This window comes from Pleurodeles waltl, chromosome 1_1 (genome assembly GCF_031143425.1).
Source record: "Pleurodeles waltl isolate 20211129_DDA chromosome 1_1, aPleWal1.hap1.20221129, whole genome shotgun sequence".
NCBI lineage: Eukaryota > Metazoa > Chordata > Amphibia > Caudata > Salamandridae > Pleurodeles > Pleurodeles waltl.
In genome coordinates, this window is record NC_090436.1 from 749,850,259 (window position 1) to 749,867,560 (window position 17,302).

The following is a 17,302-nucleotide window of genomic DNA, read 5'->3' on the forward strand; positions in this document are numbered from 1 at the left end:
ACAGCAAATTCTCTTTTTTCTCCCATACCAGTTATTAGAGGGATACCAACATTTGTAAGGGGGGATACCCATACTACTATTGATTATATTATTTATTCTAGAGAATTATCCTCTATTACAGGACAATTCAGGGTGACCCCGACCTGTATTAGTGACCATAACCCCTTATCTATTGTGATTAACTTGGACCTGATGAGCGATTCAAGAAGAGGGAAGCGACACCCTGCTATGAAGCTCTCATCCCAAAAAGGACTCACAATCAAATGGGGAAAGATAAATAGTAATACCTTCTTTAAGGATCTATTCCTGTATAAATGGTCAGATGTTATGACATCCCTGGATGAAGATAGGGCCCCCCATGAAATTGTCCGTGCATTTTCCTCTTTGACAAAGTATATGGCAGAGAAATTACAGCCTTCTCGCACTAACAAAGTCAATGGCTCAAGATGGTTTAATCACGCATGTACCACATCCTTAAGCAAGTTAAAGAAAACAATCAATGCTCCTCCCCAAGATCGACAAGCAATTAAAATTGCTAGGAAAAATTATAAAGAAGCACTTGCCAAAAGGAAAGTCGAACTAAGTGAATCTGCGTGGGAGGAATTGATGGATGCAAGTAAAAGTAAAGACACAACTGCATTTTGGCGTGTGGTTAACTCTTCATTGTTGAATGATAAACATGAGACGCCCATGGATACTGTCATTCCAGCCAAGACTTGGGTGGATTATTTCAAAAAAACTTTCGCCACAGAGACAAATGTTCAATCAGAAATGTTAAACTGTCTGAAGCTTGCAGGAAATGAACAGCTAAGTCTGGCCTTCAGCAAAATTGTAAGTGTGGACGATGTTAAACAAGCCATTCAAGACTGTCCCTCTGAGAAAGCCCATGGCCCAGACAGAATTCCTGCCGATTTATATAAAGCACTTCCAGATTTTTGGGGACCATTGCTTACCAATGTCCTGAGATCGGCTGTGGCAGGCCCCTTAGTAGATTCTTGGAAAGAGGCGATCATCGTCCCGATTTTTAAGAAGGGAGATAGGGCAGATCCTTTGTGCTATCGCCCAATTTCTCTATTGGATAGTTCAGTCAAAATTTTAGGTCGAGTGATCCTAAACAAGCTAGAAGAATGGGCGACTGAATCTCACTCCCTCTCAGAAATACAATTTGGCTTTTGGCCAGGTGTGGGCACAGTAGAACAAACTCTGAACTTGACCCTCATAGTCCAGAAATATACCAAAGTCAAAAAGGGCTGTATACATCTAGCATTCATGGATCTGTCCTGCGCCTTTGATACATTTAATAGGGAGAAATTGTGGATGGTAATGCTGGATATGGGCGTGGATAAAGATATAGTTATCTTACTTAGCAAACTTCATGTCTGTACAGAGGCTCGGGTCCGCTATTCCCGGGATGGATGTATGACAGAGAAATTTCCCTCACTAAAGGGGGTCAGACAGGGTTGTATCCTTGCCCCTTTCCTTTTTCTCTTGTATATAAATGGGTTAGAGAAATTTCTTTGTGAATCAGGGAAGGATTCCCCAGTCATTAATAATTCTCCAATCCCTGTACTTTTGTATGCGGACGTTGCCGTACTCATTTCAAGGACAGCAAATGGCCTCCAGATTTTACTAAACGCTTTCAATACTTTTATGGGGAACCTCGGTCTTAAAATTAACAGAACTAAGGCCCTCATTCCGACCCTGGCGGTCAAAGACCGCCAGGGCCGGGGACGACGGAAGCACCGCCAACAGGCTGGCGGTGCTTCCTGGGCCATTCTGACCGTGGCGGTAAAGCCACGGTCAGAAAACCGGGTCCGGCGGTTTCCCGCCGGATTTCCCCCGGTTGCCCAAATCCGCCATGGCGTCGCTGCAAGCAGCGCCGCCATGGGGATTCTGACCCCCTTCCCGCCACCCTGTTTCTGGCGGTTTTTACCGCCAGGAACAGGATGGCGGGAACGGGTGCCTGGGGCCCCTGGGGGCCCCAGCCTGCTTTTCACTGTCTGCTATGCAGACAGTGAAAAGCGCGACGGGTGCAACTGCACCCGTCGCACACCTGCAACACCGCCGGCTCCATTCGGACCCGGCTTCTGTGTTGCAGGCCCCTTTCTCGCTGGGCCGGCCGGCGCTACCTTAGGTAGCGCCCGCCGGCCCAGCGGGAAAGTTAGAATGGCCCCAGCGGTCTTTTGACCGCGGGGCGGCCGAATGGCGGTTCCCGCCTGGCGGGCGACAACCGCCGCCCGCCGGGGTCAGAATGACCCCCTAAGTCATTTGTGATGAAGACCGGACCCAAATTAGCAAAAACGAAAACATTTGTTTTAGATGGGTATGAGATACTCAAGGTCCCACATTTTACGTATCTGGGGGTCCCCATTGATGTAGATTTTAATTGGAAATTTGTAGTTAATATACGTTCAATACAATTCCAAAAAGCCATTGAAGCAGTTTTTAGGTTCGCGAAAAGACTCAGACATAAACCTGTTAAGGAAATGATGACTGTTTTCTCCTCTAAGTGTCTTTCTATTGCGACATTTGGAGCCGGGGTCTGGGGGCATGCAGAATGTACAGGACTTCAGATTGTAGAAAATAAATTTTTAAGAAGGTTATTAGCAGTCCCCCAATCTACACAAGTGATGTTCTGTCATAAAGAGGTAGGTTTGAGATACATATCTAGCTATATAAAACTTCAACCTGTAATATTGTGGGTACAAATTTGGACTAACCCAGAAGCGTTTTTGTGTAGAAAGGTGATACAGGACTGTCTCCTCTTGTCACGATTTCTGGATATACCCTGGCTTAGATATGTTTATTTCTCTCTCCTATCATTAGGATTAGGAGAATTTTTTCTTAAACCAGATACTCTAACAAGACAGGACATTAAGAAGGTTAAAGACATATTCTGGCAGAAAAATCAGGCCATGGAGCCAGCCCCTGGTGTAATGAGATTATGGATGAGGCATGAGACACAACAACTTCAACCAAAGCTGTATCTGACCATTATCAATCACGAGCGACCAAGGTTTTTACTCACGAGGCTACGTTTAAATATCTTACACTACCTGGTAGCATTTCCAGTATGTGGAACCTGGTTTAAGAACCTCCCTCCTTGTCGCTGTGATGGAAAGACACCTCAGAGTACATTACACTTTATGCTTTTTTGCACTTTATATGCTGCTCCAAGAAAAAGGTTTTTACGTCCGTTATTTCTGTCTAACAGTATTAGAACTAGCCAGCTTGCTTATTCCCACTTACATAATCTGGGAACCATGGATATAATTCAGGCTGTGTTAAATTTCATATATGCTGCTCATGGTATTCGGAAAATGTATTAATAACGTTTTTAGGAATTTTTATGATCGAGAAATTTGTATGTTTTATTTATTTGATGTCTTTTATGGTCTCTTTGTACCGAATAAAGTAATGAATGATGATGATGACTGTCCCCCTTGACACAGGACATGGCATGAGAAAAGCCAACTGGCCCGCCTCCTCACAAAAGGTAAATACATTTATCATGCAAGCGATACCTGCTGGCAAGGCCAGGTGGGCAGGGGGAGAAACACAGCCTACTAAGGGGCTACAGACATCCTCCATTCTGCAGGAAATCCGGGTCCTCAAAGACAGTAAGGAGGGAAAAATGGGGAAGCTCAAAGTTGACCTTGCATTTATGCACCAAGACCTGAGAAATACTAATTACCAAGGTGAAGGGAAGAAGATCTGAAATCGTAGACTCAGTTACATCACATGAATCGTGCCTAGTAACTCTGCAACTCTTGGTGAGACAACTAGAGGCCCTGGTGGAGGACACAGAAGGCAGATCGAGATGTAACACCTTACGCATTCTGGGTATTCCCAAGGGCACTGAGGGAACTACCCCCATCTCTTTCATTTTTGAATGGTTGAAAAGCTGGATACCTCCTAGAGACATCTCTAACTGCTTCATAGCTGAAAGAGCACATCATGTCCTGACCGCATAGCCCCCAGTGGGCATCCCGCCCTGTCCCTTTATTTCCCGAGTACTCAGGAAGCAAACCGGGACACAGTCTTGAGAGCAGCATGCAAAGCTGGATTGCTCACCTTTCAATCCTCTCCTGTGATGATTTTTCCCGACTAAACCTTAAATGTTCAGCAATAACGGTGCTTCTTCCTAGAGGTGAAGCAAAAACTACAGGCCATGGGCATTGCATACATGTCCCTCTTTCCGGCCCACCTGAAAGTTATCTTTCAAGAAAAAACATTTTTCTTTGACACTCCTGAGGCTATTTGGGATTGGTTAGAGGAGTGTCCTATTTTGCAAAATGAGGGACATTCTTCACCTAGGGGGAGGAGAAGGGAAGACAGTGGTGGACCCCCGGGTGGGTGGCACACAGCCCCATGGTGGCAGTTGATCCACCAAGAGCAGAGGGCCAAATCCCTCGGGCCTGAGAGATCTCACAACCAGACCATTGCTCCTGTAGGAACTGATGACCCTCCGTAGATGTGCCCTCTGCTGCTCACTTCTTAGATCCTCCAGGCCTTACAAAGGGGTCTATCAGGTTTCAGCTGAGAGGCATCTTAGCACATCAGAGTTCAGGCTCACTGGGATTTCAAACTGTTCGCTGCACCACCAGCCCCCATCACCATCATCATTGTTAAATTTCCTTTTCTGGGTTGTGTTTGTTATTTTGTAGTGAGGGTTGTCCTTTTGGGTAGTTGGAGAGGGGTTTGCTCATAGGGGAGACACACAGCTCAGGTTAGCTCAGCTGGCTACTACTCCTGCCATGCCAGGCACTTCTAGTTTGGGAAGTATGGGGAGGGTGATCCAGTAGAGGGTGGGGGAATGTGAGTTTTCCATTTGATTGGTTCTACTGAAGGCCCTGCAAACAATTACGACACGTTTAACACATACTCATCTCATACTGATGTGATTGACCACTTCACACTATTCCTGACAGACCAGAAAATGAAGGTAGGGCAAAGGGGGTGTGCCTCTGGTAGGTTGTCATTCCTCTCATGGAATGTAAATGGAATGTTAGATAGAATTAAACGTAGGGCAGTCCTTAAAGCTGCTCAGAGACCTGCTTCTGACATCCACCTGCTCCAAGAGACCCATCTCTTGGGCAATAACTGCCCATTCCTGACCCACAAGGGATTCTCACAGGCCTTCCATTGGGGGTTGTGGGGTGTGGCCATTTTGGTTCACGAACATGTCCCCCTAGTGGTGTCTAAGGTGTGGCATGATAGCCTAGGTTGCTATGTGGCAGTGGCGGGCACTCTGTGGGGCTTCCCGATTTTGATGCTCTGCATGTATGGTCCCCTGCCTCGCCCTGCCAAATTCCTGGGTAAGCTTGCTGGTCTCCTGGGAGAAATGCCCAATGCCCCATAGCCCCTAAGGGTGACCCTAATAGAGTGGGCGACCCTGCTTTTGATTGCTCCGACTGGTCAGCCATTGTGGGTTATGGCACAACTCTATTACCCACTTTTCTGCACAATCTGTCCTTGATAGATGCATGGCGGGTGCACCATCTGACCAAGAGGAGGGACACTTTCTATTCTGGGGCACATGAGTTCTTCTCCCATCTCACCTATTTTCTTCTACCCAGCCATGAGTGCCACTGTGTCCTTGATGTTTGCCTGCTGGCGAGGGGCGTCTTGGACCACTCGCTGGTGGCACTGGACTTGGCTTGGGGGCCCCCCCAGATCTGCGTCAGGCTGGCGCATGAATTCCTGGAGTCTTCAGGGTGAGGAGTTTTGTGAGGCTTGTCGGCAGATGTATCAGAGATACTTGAAGGAAAATGAGCCATCGGTCTCATCCCCTGGCATCTTATGGGAGGCCCAGAATGCCACTCTCCATGGCAGCATTATTAGTTTCAGCAAGGGACAGCCAGATCAAACTCAGCAACAGGTCAACGACCTTGAGACACAGATGCTCGACCTTGAGGGCCACTATAAAGCCACTACGGAGGAGGCTTTCCTCTCCGGCTCTCTCCATGCTCAAACTGTGGTTAAACAGGAGCCCATTCAAGAGGCTTGGGAGGCATGGCTGGCGTGAAGCAGTCACATATATCAGTGGGACAACAGGGCAAGCAAGATGCTAAATTGGCTATGCACCCCACACATGGTGGACACCTCGGTATGCTACTGAAATCCACCAAGAGTTTCCCAATACCAGGCGGGGATGCCATCACTGCTGCCTTCACAGAGAGCAGTATGGCGAGCTGCAAGGCTCTGACTCCACGGGCCCACCGGAGGACCTACATCAGTTTGTGGCCAATGTGCCAGGGTGCACATCTCCCCTGAAGACTACCAGTTGCTGGAAGCAGAGGTCACTTGTGAGGCTCTTGATAAAGCCCTAGGGCAATTACATGGGGGCAAAGCCCTGGGCCTAAAGGATTCCCTGCTGAGTTCTGGCACTTACTCGGGCCGCATACAAGCCCCCCTCTGCTAAACACTGTTAAAGAGGCTCTTGGCAAACAACACCAAACTCTGCTGTTTGCCTATGCTATCGAGTCCCTGGTTGCTTCGGTGTGTGTCGACGCTAAAATTCTCAGCTTCCAGTGGTTTCTTAAGGTAGGAGCTAGAATACCTCTCTACGCGGATGACGTCTTGCTCCTGTTAGACAATCCGGGAGACTTGGGGCCTCGAGCTCTTCACATTCTCCAGATCTTCGGGGAATATTCCGGCTTTCACATGAATTAAGCCAAGTCCATTTTACCCAAGTCCCTGTGCCCTGGGCACCTGGGCTATGGGTGCACTGCAGGGCTTCAAATACCTAGGAGTCTTCATAACTCCTGACAGGACCCGCACGTACGAGTCCAATTTGCAGACTCAACTGGACGGCCTTGCTAGAGATTTTGGCCAACCCTTCTGCTGTGCCTGTTAGGCCGATCAGCCATTTTAAGATGGTCTCCCTCCCGAGGCTCCTCTACAAACTCTAAAATTACCCGTTCCCTGTGCACTGGACTTTTTTTCACTAGGGTCGAAGTCTCACTGGACCCACCGAATTTCCCTTGAAAAGTACTGATGCCCGGATTTTGCCAGTGGTTTGGCCACTCCTGACATACTGTTATACTATCAGAAAGCGCATCTCCTCATTTTTAACGAATGGTGATTTGAGGGGTTTAATGACCCGGCTTACATTGCTGAAGGAAGCTGTGACTCTCTCCAACACCTGCTCTATGGTAGCGAAAGACCGGCAACCTTGCCTGTGGCCACAGAAGTGGGGCTTTCAGTATGGTCAGCTACATGGAAATCTACCAGCTGGGCAGGCAGACTAACTCTGGAGAACCCCCCCCCATGGAGTGGGACATACATTCCGCAGGTCACGGCACTCTGCTGATTCTCTGCATGGGACACATTAGGTATCTCTGTACTGGGTGACGTGATGTGAAATGGATCAATAAAATCCTTCCAAGAACTACAACCAGAATTTGACCTACACCGTACCCAGTTCTTCCAGTACCTTCAGCTCTGACACTCACCCATGCCCTACATGCAGTATGTACCGGCCATCCCAGAGTTTTCCTCTTAGGAAGCCAAAATCCTACTTACTAATATTCCTGAACACAAACTATCGGAAATATATTGAATGCTACTTTGCAACATATTAGATTGCATGGCGGGGGTCACGGAGGCATGGGAGCAGGACCTGGGCCTCCTTGAAGATGAGGACTGGATCGAGGGGGTGGGTGCCCCCAGACAGGCAGTGATAGCTTCCTAGTTCTGATTGATTCAGCAGATGCTTCTCCACTGTACTTACCTCTCCTGGGCTAGGATGTTTTGGATGGACTTGATAGCTTCAGGGGCCTGCCTTAGGTGTGATAGCCCTATTAGAGATATGGTCCATACATTCTGGCACTGCCCAACCGTCTCTCCCTTCTGGAAGACTTTGGAGGGGGTTCTGCAATGGAGGATACCCAGAGATCCCAAACTAACATTACTCTACATAACAGACATCGTAGAAGGGAACATATATCAGATTCATACTTTTTTTTTTTTGCATTTATTTTTTAGTATTCATAAAGCAAGGTGGATGCTTCCAAGTGGTCTCCAAAAATGGAACGTAGGGTGTGTAGAAAACTTAAAACAAGTCCAAATGCTTGAGGGTCAAAAATATGGGTGCTGTTGGGCCAAATCAATGTATTTTTGTACCAAGGGCCCTTGTCGTTGACCTAGTATGACATGAACTACCTTGTTCAACAGTTTCACACATTTAGTCCACATGGAAAGACATTAATGCATAGGACATAGTAAGTTGATACCCTGACTCAACCTCATACTTATCTACTCATAGAACCACCCCTGAACAATGCTTGAGCTGCTCACAACACAACCCTTTTCATGTCACCTCATATGCGTGCATGACACACCACGTCATGTGATTGCACAGTCATATGAACGATTAGCATGGGAGTAGACTGTGTGTCACTGGCATACACATGATGTTTGCACACTGATGGAGCTCCATACAGTCACACAACAGCACTACCAATCTCAGGATGAGAATACGTGTGCTACATTTCTTCCAGATATCACAAATCATGATGTCTATCCATGGGTAATAGCACGATTAGGTCCATCTTGCTGATTTGTAATATACAATAACAAATTTTTGCATTTGATTTGTGATATTAATTGTACCTATGCATGATGGCCCAGAGTAGCAACAAGCAACACAACAGGAGGTAAAGTTTAACGCTATATGCATGACAACAAAATGAACAAAAGGCATTACAACTTTCATATGAAGACATCACAAGCTTGTTTCTCATTGAGTTATGCTCCATCTAACAGCGAACAGTGGTCCCCAGCTTTTTCATATTCAACTCAGTGGGAAGATCATTCTTCTTTCTGGGCCTGGTAGTAGTAAACAAAATTATACTTGGCCTCTATGGTGAATGTACTTTGCTAATGTCAGGAAAAGGCACAAGACAATTTGGTTCCTTGGGTCAGCTACTGTTGAATAGTGATACTAATGTCTGCCCATCTATCATTTGCAAGAGAGTATAACTTTTAGATGCCTCATAGATTTACAACATCAAAATATAAATTAAGAGAAAACGGTGATAACAAGTATAGCACATTTGTTTGTATTGAGGATGAATTGCAAGTCTTCTCTCTGATAAAGACATTTTGGAGTGGTGATCAGAATAATAAATGCGATACATGTATAATCACAGTGAAAATTGAAAAAAACCTGCTTACTTGTCAGCATGTAGAAATCGTTGAAGTATGTTGGTTCATTCTCCTAGTGGGAAAGGAAGTTAAGAGATGTCATGAAATTAAACAACACATCAGTCGATGTAGTACAACCAGCAGGGACTCAAATGATATTATTCATCATCTAGGATTTAGGATTTATGCTTTATTGCGTAATTACTTAAAATCATTGCAACCGTACAAGCGGAGCAGTTAATAAACACCATAAAACAATTAATACACTCTTGCTTTCTTTGTGATTTTTAGTCCAGCTAAGCCCTGGGGCTGCCAGTGTTAATTTTCTATGCCATTTGAGGGCTTGTTTTCTCATCTTGGTTTTTATGGAATGTTTTAAGGAATGTTCTGTTTTTTAAATACATTTTGCAAAACAGGCCATGTGTTGTGGAGTCAATCCTTTTAGACTAAACAGGATAGCCTTCCGGCATGTTCTGATATCATTGGTGTTAAAAATGTTTTTCAGATACAGCTTTCTCCAGGGTAATGGAGCGGGGCAAATACAAAGGATGTGTAAGAAGTCTTGCCGGTGATGTGCGCAAAGTCTGCATCGTCTATTGTTTGTGGATCTGAGCCATTTTGGTTCAGTGTCCAATGTAGGTAGCAGTCCGAGTCTGGCGTGTAGCACCTTTATTTTTTGTGACGTTTTTAATATTTCTGCCATATAAGGTTGAGCTGTTGGAGCCTTATATGTGTTAATTGTCATCCAAGCGAGAGATCGAATTCTAAACTTATCTTTGTCCTTGCTCCAGGAGAGCATCTTTATTTGTTTGTTTAGAAGCTGCTTGAAATTTTTATGGGGTAAAAACTTTTGCCATAACTCCTCTGCCTGCAGGTGCTTTAAGGCGAGAGCGGTTCTCTTTAGCCAGGGGTTTGGGAATTCCGCCTGGTTTATGTTGATTTCCTCTCAAATCAGTGCCTTTAGAGTGTTTGGTTGGGCCAGTCTTAGCATCGATGCATATTTGAGTAATGCCCGTATTGAACTAATGTTTGGTCTTGTAATCCAAATTCCAACCTAATCTGCGCTGGCGAGGAGCTGTGTGGGAGGTGAAAGAGAAGACGAAACACCTTGCTTTGTTAAGTTTGCTTGGATATATTTCCGAACGGTATGTTAAGGCTGGCAAGAATTTTGCTTTTATCACTGTAAGCAGTGGACACCAGATTGGGGTTTGTAGTTTTGAGGCCAGGGCAAGGACTGAAGCAAGCAGTGATGTCAACCTCGCTTTCAAGGTGTTTAGGTGCAGGTGATGCAACCAGCACTCCTGTAGCCAGACGCTGAGGTATTTATAGCTTCCGCTTCTTTCCACAGATTGATTACCACAGAACCATTTAGTTTTCTTGATTATCCGTATGCCAAAAATGATTACCTTGGTTTTCTCTGTGTTTACCACCAACTCATTAGTCGTGCAATATTGATTGAAGGTGTTTAGCACTTTTTGGAGTCCTGTACCTAAGAGATTCAGTAGGACGATGTCATCTGCGTATAGTAATGCTGTTAGGGAATAGTTGCTCAGTTTGGGAGGACGGGAGCCAATGATGTTTAGCTGTGTGCACAGATCTGCCAGATAAAGGTTGAATAGCATTGGAGCCAGGACACAGCCCAGCTTAACACCTCTGTCTATCTGGATTCTGGCCGACACTCCTCATCTATTAAGTCCATCAACTATTTAAGCGGTAACTTTCTGCAGACCACACAGCTTAATGTAATGTTTCACATTCAATTACTTCTATTTCTTTTTTTCGTGAAATCGTCAGATCCCAAGTACTAAATGAATACAGTGAATTGCAGAATGTAAAAGAAATGAAACAGAAAGTCTCAGCATGATGGTAATAAGAAACCTCTGAAGCAGTGAATCCTCTTATGACTTAGACACAAACGATGGCCGTAACGCCAGCGAAGTGTCCTAGATCCCTTAACTTACTCATTAAATGGAACAATAAGCTGATCCACCGATTTGCTTGACCTAGCAGAGAAACCTTTCTTTCCCCAGTACCCAGGTTGAAGGAAAGAAACAAAATCAGAGGACTCATCAGAGGTAGTGAGGATCAAATGAATTCAAACCACTTACAACCTTACCCTTGACACAAAAGGGATGAGTAGAGCAGTGCCAGGCCCTCTGATAGGGCCTAGAAGATAGGTCTAGGAAGAAAGAAGAATGTCCAATGCACTCAGCAAACGATACCAGGACAACATTTCACCAAACAGACTCTCAATTGGTCCTCTTCCAGATGTTCAAAGTCCAAGAATGCTCTGCTCGGAATGATATCAGGGGATCAATTAAAGGACCTAGCAATAAGCCAGAAAAGATTTTCAAAGAATGTTAAGCCAACCATTAGTGCTTGACAGTTGCACACCATCCACATGTCTTCCTAGACCATCTAGAGTGAAGGGACAAAGACAAGATGACCAGTGAAACAAAGGTAAAACTATAAGCCTCTTCGGCACAGATGTCAACAGAAGAGCGAGTTTTTCTGAAAATAAATTATGACCTATATTCTACCCAAATAGGAGCACAATTAATTGATAGAGGCTACCTGCCACTGTGAACTTTACAATCCTATCATGTCCAGCCTAGATTAGAATGTAGATCTACAGGCCCTTAAGCTCCATGGAGAACACATACACTCTAGTGTCTTCTTTGTTATAGAAAAGTTAAGTTACTACAGAGCAGCTTCCATCACTTTCTCCACCAGATTCTTCAAGAGTGCAGTGAGGGCTCAATATCATGATGCTTTTTCTTCCTATGCAGTCTGTGCAGGGCATCCAAAGTTGACATTAAGAACTTCCAACAACATACAAAGGGGGGTGTGTTGTATGGCCACCTTCCTGCTTTGGAGGCGTCAAAGGCCATAGAAGGATGGGCCAAACAACTTAAAACTGAAAGCTCCTTGATCAATGCAACACCTCATGAAGGAAATTGTGCTTCATATGCACAAACTATTTTATGGTTTTGACACCCCGTCCTTTACTCCTTCCAGCCATCTGAATGGATGAGAGCTCCAATGCACACATTAGTCAGTGGGTGGCCTGTGTATGCAGGTGTCTAGGGCAAAGTAGTAACATACATTCAGTGAAAATCGAGGAGCCTGCCAATTCAGAGAGACAAACAGTGACATCAGGGCAGGGGTCTTGTTTGTACCATGCTTAAGGGAGTCTGCTGCATAGCCCTCCAATCTGGCCAATATTATTCAGACCAGGAGTGATCAATAGTCAGTGGAAACCGACATGTCCCATCATGTTCCTCATCATGATTGTGGCTGCACTGGTCAACCATCCACTGGCGTTTGGCAGCACCTCGTGCCATTGCTGTAGCATAGCTATTTTGCACGTCTACAATCTCAAGTCGCTATGACAACAGCTGTTGACCCCCACCGGCAGGGTGAATTTCATCATTGGAATGGTGAGGAAAGAGCCTCTCACAGTTGGGAGGCAGAAAGAAACCACTGTGTGTGAAAGAAAGGGACCACATATAATACTTAACAGACTCTTGGGTGAAAGACCCTGGCAACACTTCCGCAATAGCATTCTCTCCCTGAAAGAGAACAGGGTCACATATTTAAGGGAGGGGAATGGGAGGGCACAAGAAACAAAAAAGACCAATCCCTAGGCAGTACATAGACAGGTTCTTTCCCCCAGGCATCCCATGACCAATTCGGCTTGAAGAGAGGAGATGCATCCAAACACCCCAAGTCTGGCACAACATATTAGCCCCAACATCTATCTAGTAGGGAAAAAAGAGGCATGGAGGCAGGAGGGAGATTGGGATTGCATGTCTTGTCCCTCACCTCAGACAAATTCTATACCCAAGGTTCGAGGTGGAGGTACTATTGGTTGTGAGGGACAAAACCCCAGGGAGCAAAAGGAGACTGTGACAGGTGGTTTTACTCTTTCCCTAGAGATGCATCAAGACCGAGATCCTAAATAAACGTGCCCCACAGCGGAAGGAATTCTACACAATGAAAACAATTATTGTAACTCCGTTAATAAAGGCCACTGGGGCAATGAAAATAAAACCCATTGGAAAGAAAGAGGCCTCTTCATGATGTATTTTCTGAGAAAAGCTGCCATATTGTTTCACCACAATCTTAACCTGGGCAGTGCTTTTTTTTATAATTTCCCTTTTCTGTGAGTCATCAGGAATTAAGAGAAGTAAGCAACAGAGGAACTGTCTGGCGGTAATCTTCGATTCACCAGTTATATGAATGTGATGTGGTAAAAGGACAAAATTAAAACGGCTTTGGTCCATATTTCATGTTGCACTGGACTTCTTTCTGGCATGCACATCTCATATGTGCCAGTTTTCATCAATGTTATATTGCAGTTTAAGTTATATGCCCTGAGCTAATGTTCCTCCTGGCTAGCCACCTCAGGTGGAGCTATAAGGTACATTAGGATGAACTGAATTTCTGAAGTGTGTGGACATATGAACATTCTTCCAGTAAAATAAAGTTTAAGAGTAGGTGCCCAATGTGTTAATGATTTTTAAATCAGAGCACTGGCAAATTTAATATGTCATAGGATGATGAAAAATATATCACACACTAATGGGGCACAGAAAGAGCATGAAATGATGCAGGGTAGTAAAATGCAGTGAATACTTTGGAACAAACTGAAGCAGAAGTTATTGCATCTGACAGTTCTTCCCCTTTGCAAGAACTTAGCAAGCATTGGCAATGTCAACAGGTCTGGCTTTAAAGGAATGTTGTATGGTAATGTGAAGCATTATCAGTAAATAGCATGGGAATAGATATGCGTTTGTGTGGGATCAACAAACTGTCGAATAATATTGGTTTAGGTTAAATGGTTAAGTGAAAATTGCACTATCAAGCCAGACCTAAAAATCCATGTAGGTCAATGACTGCCCTCCTCCCATCTGTGCTATACCAGCGAAAAACACCACTTCTGCAGAACCAAAACATGTACTCCTGGCTCCCAACATGTGAGCAGAGCTAAAACCCCTCTCTAGTGATTCTCACATAACTGTCTGGCAACAGCTGCACTGCCAAACCAGCCCATACAAATCTGTATGTTTCTGAAAGTCTAAACCTTAAACCACTTCAGCTCCATTCTGCTCTGCTCACTCCAGTTTCAGTGCCAGCAAACATTAGAAGTAATCACGTGCATTATAAAAACCCCAAAATCATCATAACAAAACAGAATGCATATACATATACCCGAAATACACAAAGACATTCATAATTGTTGTGTAGTGGTCATTGTTTATTTATGGTGGGTCCTGCACCTAAATTATGTTTGTATTAAATTAAGATCAATGTCATTTGATGGTAGCAAATTTCCCTACATTACGGAAAAGTCTAAACCTCTCACAAAATAAATAAACACAACACTGATATTCTTTAAAACAATCATTTTAATAGTGATGCAGCGTAACTTTAAATTTGCTAAACTGTGACCTGTAAGCTGTCTTTTCTCTGTGTTTTTTAAGCGCCAGGATGCTCCAACTGGGTAACACTTGCCCTTTACAAACTTTGTAATGAAACAAGAACATGCATGATGTCCTCACATGTTGACTGTAGAGGTTGTAAGACAGAAATGTTTTCTACCGAGGGAGTTTATATGGCACCATTGGCAAAGAGAACAAAACTCATGTTTTTGATGAGGTGTATGTTGTGGTATTTAAAGAATGCAAACGGAGCTCGAGAGTAATGGAGTGCTGAAGCATTGCTCTCAGGAAGATACAATCATTGAGGGAACTCAAAGGGAACCTATTGGGTCAGGGGTAGTGCTTATTGAAGAGATGTGCCTTCATTTTGTCTGAAGTGCAGTAGAGGTTAGGTTGATCTGCAGTCGAAATCAACCAGTGGCATTGTCCCTGCTTCTGAGCCGTAGCCAAGGATTAACAATTCACAATGAGGTCTGAAGTCCTAATAGACCCATAAGAAATGTTATTTCCTAATTAAATAATACCTGACCTCAGACAAGGCTCCATTTAGATTCCCTTTATATGCCCTCCCATTAATCTTTCCACATGAATCATATTTTAACAGAACCAGGCAATCTGCCAACCAACATCACTTTCTTCAGGACTCCAATTGCCTTCAAATATATAACAAGCATCTGCAATGCAATGGGTCTCGCATTTGCTCGACTTAGAGCTATTAGCGTTGTAAAGTCCTAACCAGACTTTTATTGCCACATAAAATGAAAAGTAATACAGTTTTACACAAGCGGGCAGATTTAAAGTGCCACGCCATGAGTGTGAAGGAGCACACAAAATTAAACAGAAGTTTGCTTGCAGTTAAAAGTGTCGGCAAATGTGCAGAGAGATTGCACTGCGTAGGAAATAAAAAGAGAAAATAGTCCAGAAACCATGCCGAAAACATGGTGCCTCATATGTTTTCGGTCGTTGGCCGGTGCACTCGAGGAGGGCTAAACACCGCAAAAGGAATGACGTATGCATGCCTTTCACAAATAAAATCAAGTGATTTTTAAAAGGCAAGCCCACAAATAAAACTGATGGGCGTGCGGTGGGGTGGTTAAAAGCCCACAGAGAGATTACAGTAGGCTAGAGCGACCCCAAAAGTGTAAGCACCAGCAAAGCCTATAGGTCAGCCTTTTTCTGGGGCAGCATTTTGTAACAGCTGGCGACTTTGTGTGTGTTTTTGTCCTAAAATGTACTAAAAAGAGAACCTCATAATGAAGCAACATCACAGAGTACCACTGAGTAGAAGCTGGAAGTGTATCCTTCTGTTGAATAGAATGCATTAGCAGAGGTAAGCTGTGACCCCAAAAAAGTGTCATGTAAAGGAGTTAGAAGATGTAAGCAGTGAGCATAAACGCATACACAGCAAAATATTACTTAGTAAATACTTTTGACAATTGGCAAGAATTTGTGGTGCAACTTTAAGAAACTCTGTTTGTACACATCTTTACTTTGTGAACAAAACAACTGTGCTGTATAGCACACATCTTATCGTTATAGCAACTTAAAACAGAAATAACGTGCAAGAGTGGAGTGAATAGCACGGTCGTTTTATAACACACAAAACATCTAAACAGCGAACTGCTTAAGCAAAAAAAGCATTAATCAGTAATTCAAATGTCAGTGTGTCACAAAGTAAATACATCAAAGAACACATAATGGCTCTCTGCCACAAGCTACACATCATGCACATCTATAGTCTAAAAACGACTACTTGCCCCATCACAAATACTTTAAGGGCACACTAATGGGACAATGTAAGCATCCACGAAATGGCCCTGACAGACAGCTTAACCAAGCAAAGGCAAAGCTCAAGGCTGCTTTTGCCTCGCTTCTCCATACGACGTCAAATATAGTACTCAAACTGCATCTGATTATTTTGAATATTTTCTTTTTTTGTAGTTGAAGATTGTCTCACAGACTAAGGACTATGAGGAGGAACAACAGACACCCGAACGATGAAGAAGACCAATAAAGTAGTGGGTCGTTCTCCATACGGCTCAAGAGCTGTTTCTGGCTCTTTGAAATTGTGCACTTGGCTACTGTCTTGGAATGTATTCACGAAAATAAATCACTGTACAGCAATTCAGGTCACTTTGAGAATCTGAGCAATCAAGATATTAGTTGTATAATCCTGAATCATGTTGTTCAAACAATACGAGCACTCTGGTCAAGATGGAATTTATGCACATACAAATGCATCTGAAAACTTCCGAATTACGGTACTTACCAAGGCATCATGTGCGGCACAGCCTCCAAAGACAAATGCTATGTTGCCTGCCACTGCCAATGCATGTCCATGCCTAAAATGAAATGAAAACCAACTTAGGTGTTAGCATTGAATGCTGTTTTTGCCCCTCAACCTAAAATGTCGCCCATGGAATGTGACAAAACATAAAAAGCAAATCCACTCTTGCGAGAGCATAACATTCATCACTTATCAGTAGGTGGTGTGCAAAATTTGATTAATTTGCTTTCATGTAATTATGTGAAATGTTGACAAAATTACACGAAATTACACTGAATTATACAAGGGTGCAAATCCTCCATTTTATGCTATATTTTAGTGTGAAATGTGCCCTTGTGTCAATATTTTACATGACAGTGCATTATGCCCAAAAAAAAGTGCAAAAAACAAAAGCACCTTGAACTACAGCCTCCCGCATTTT

The 17,302-nt window shown here is 43.9% G+C and overlaps 1 protein-coding gene across 1 annotated transcript in view; it reads right to left on the reverse strand.

The window, feature by feature from the left end:
• LOC138287249 (rab9 effector protein with kelch motifs-like) overlaps positions 1 to 17,302 on the reverse strand; it is a 392,655-nt gene that overhangs the window by 347,362 nt on the left and 27,991 nt on the right. The window contains exons 3-4 of the mRNA XM_069227612.1: positions 16,864 to 16,936; positions 9,181 to 9,223 (exon numbers count right to left, since the gene is read on the reverse strand). Of these exons, the coding sequence (XP_069083713.1) occupies positions 9,181 to 9,223; positions 16,864 to 16,936 (116 nt within the window). The remainder of the gene's footprint in view (positions 1 to 9,180; positions 9,224 to 16,863; positions 16,937 to 17,302) is intronic.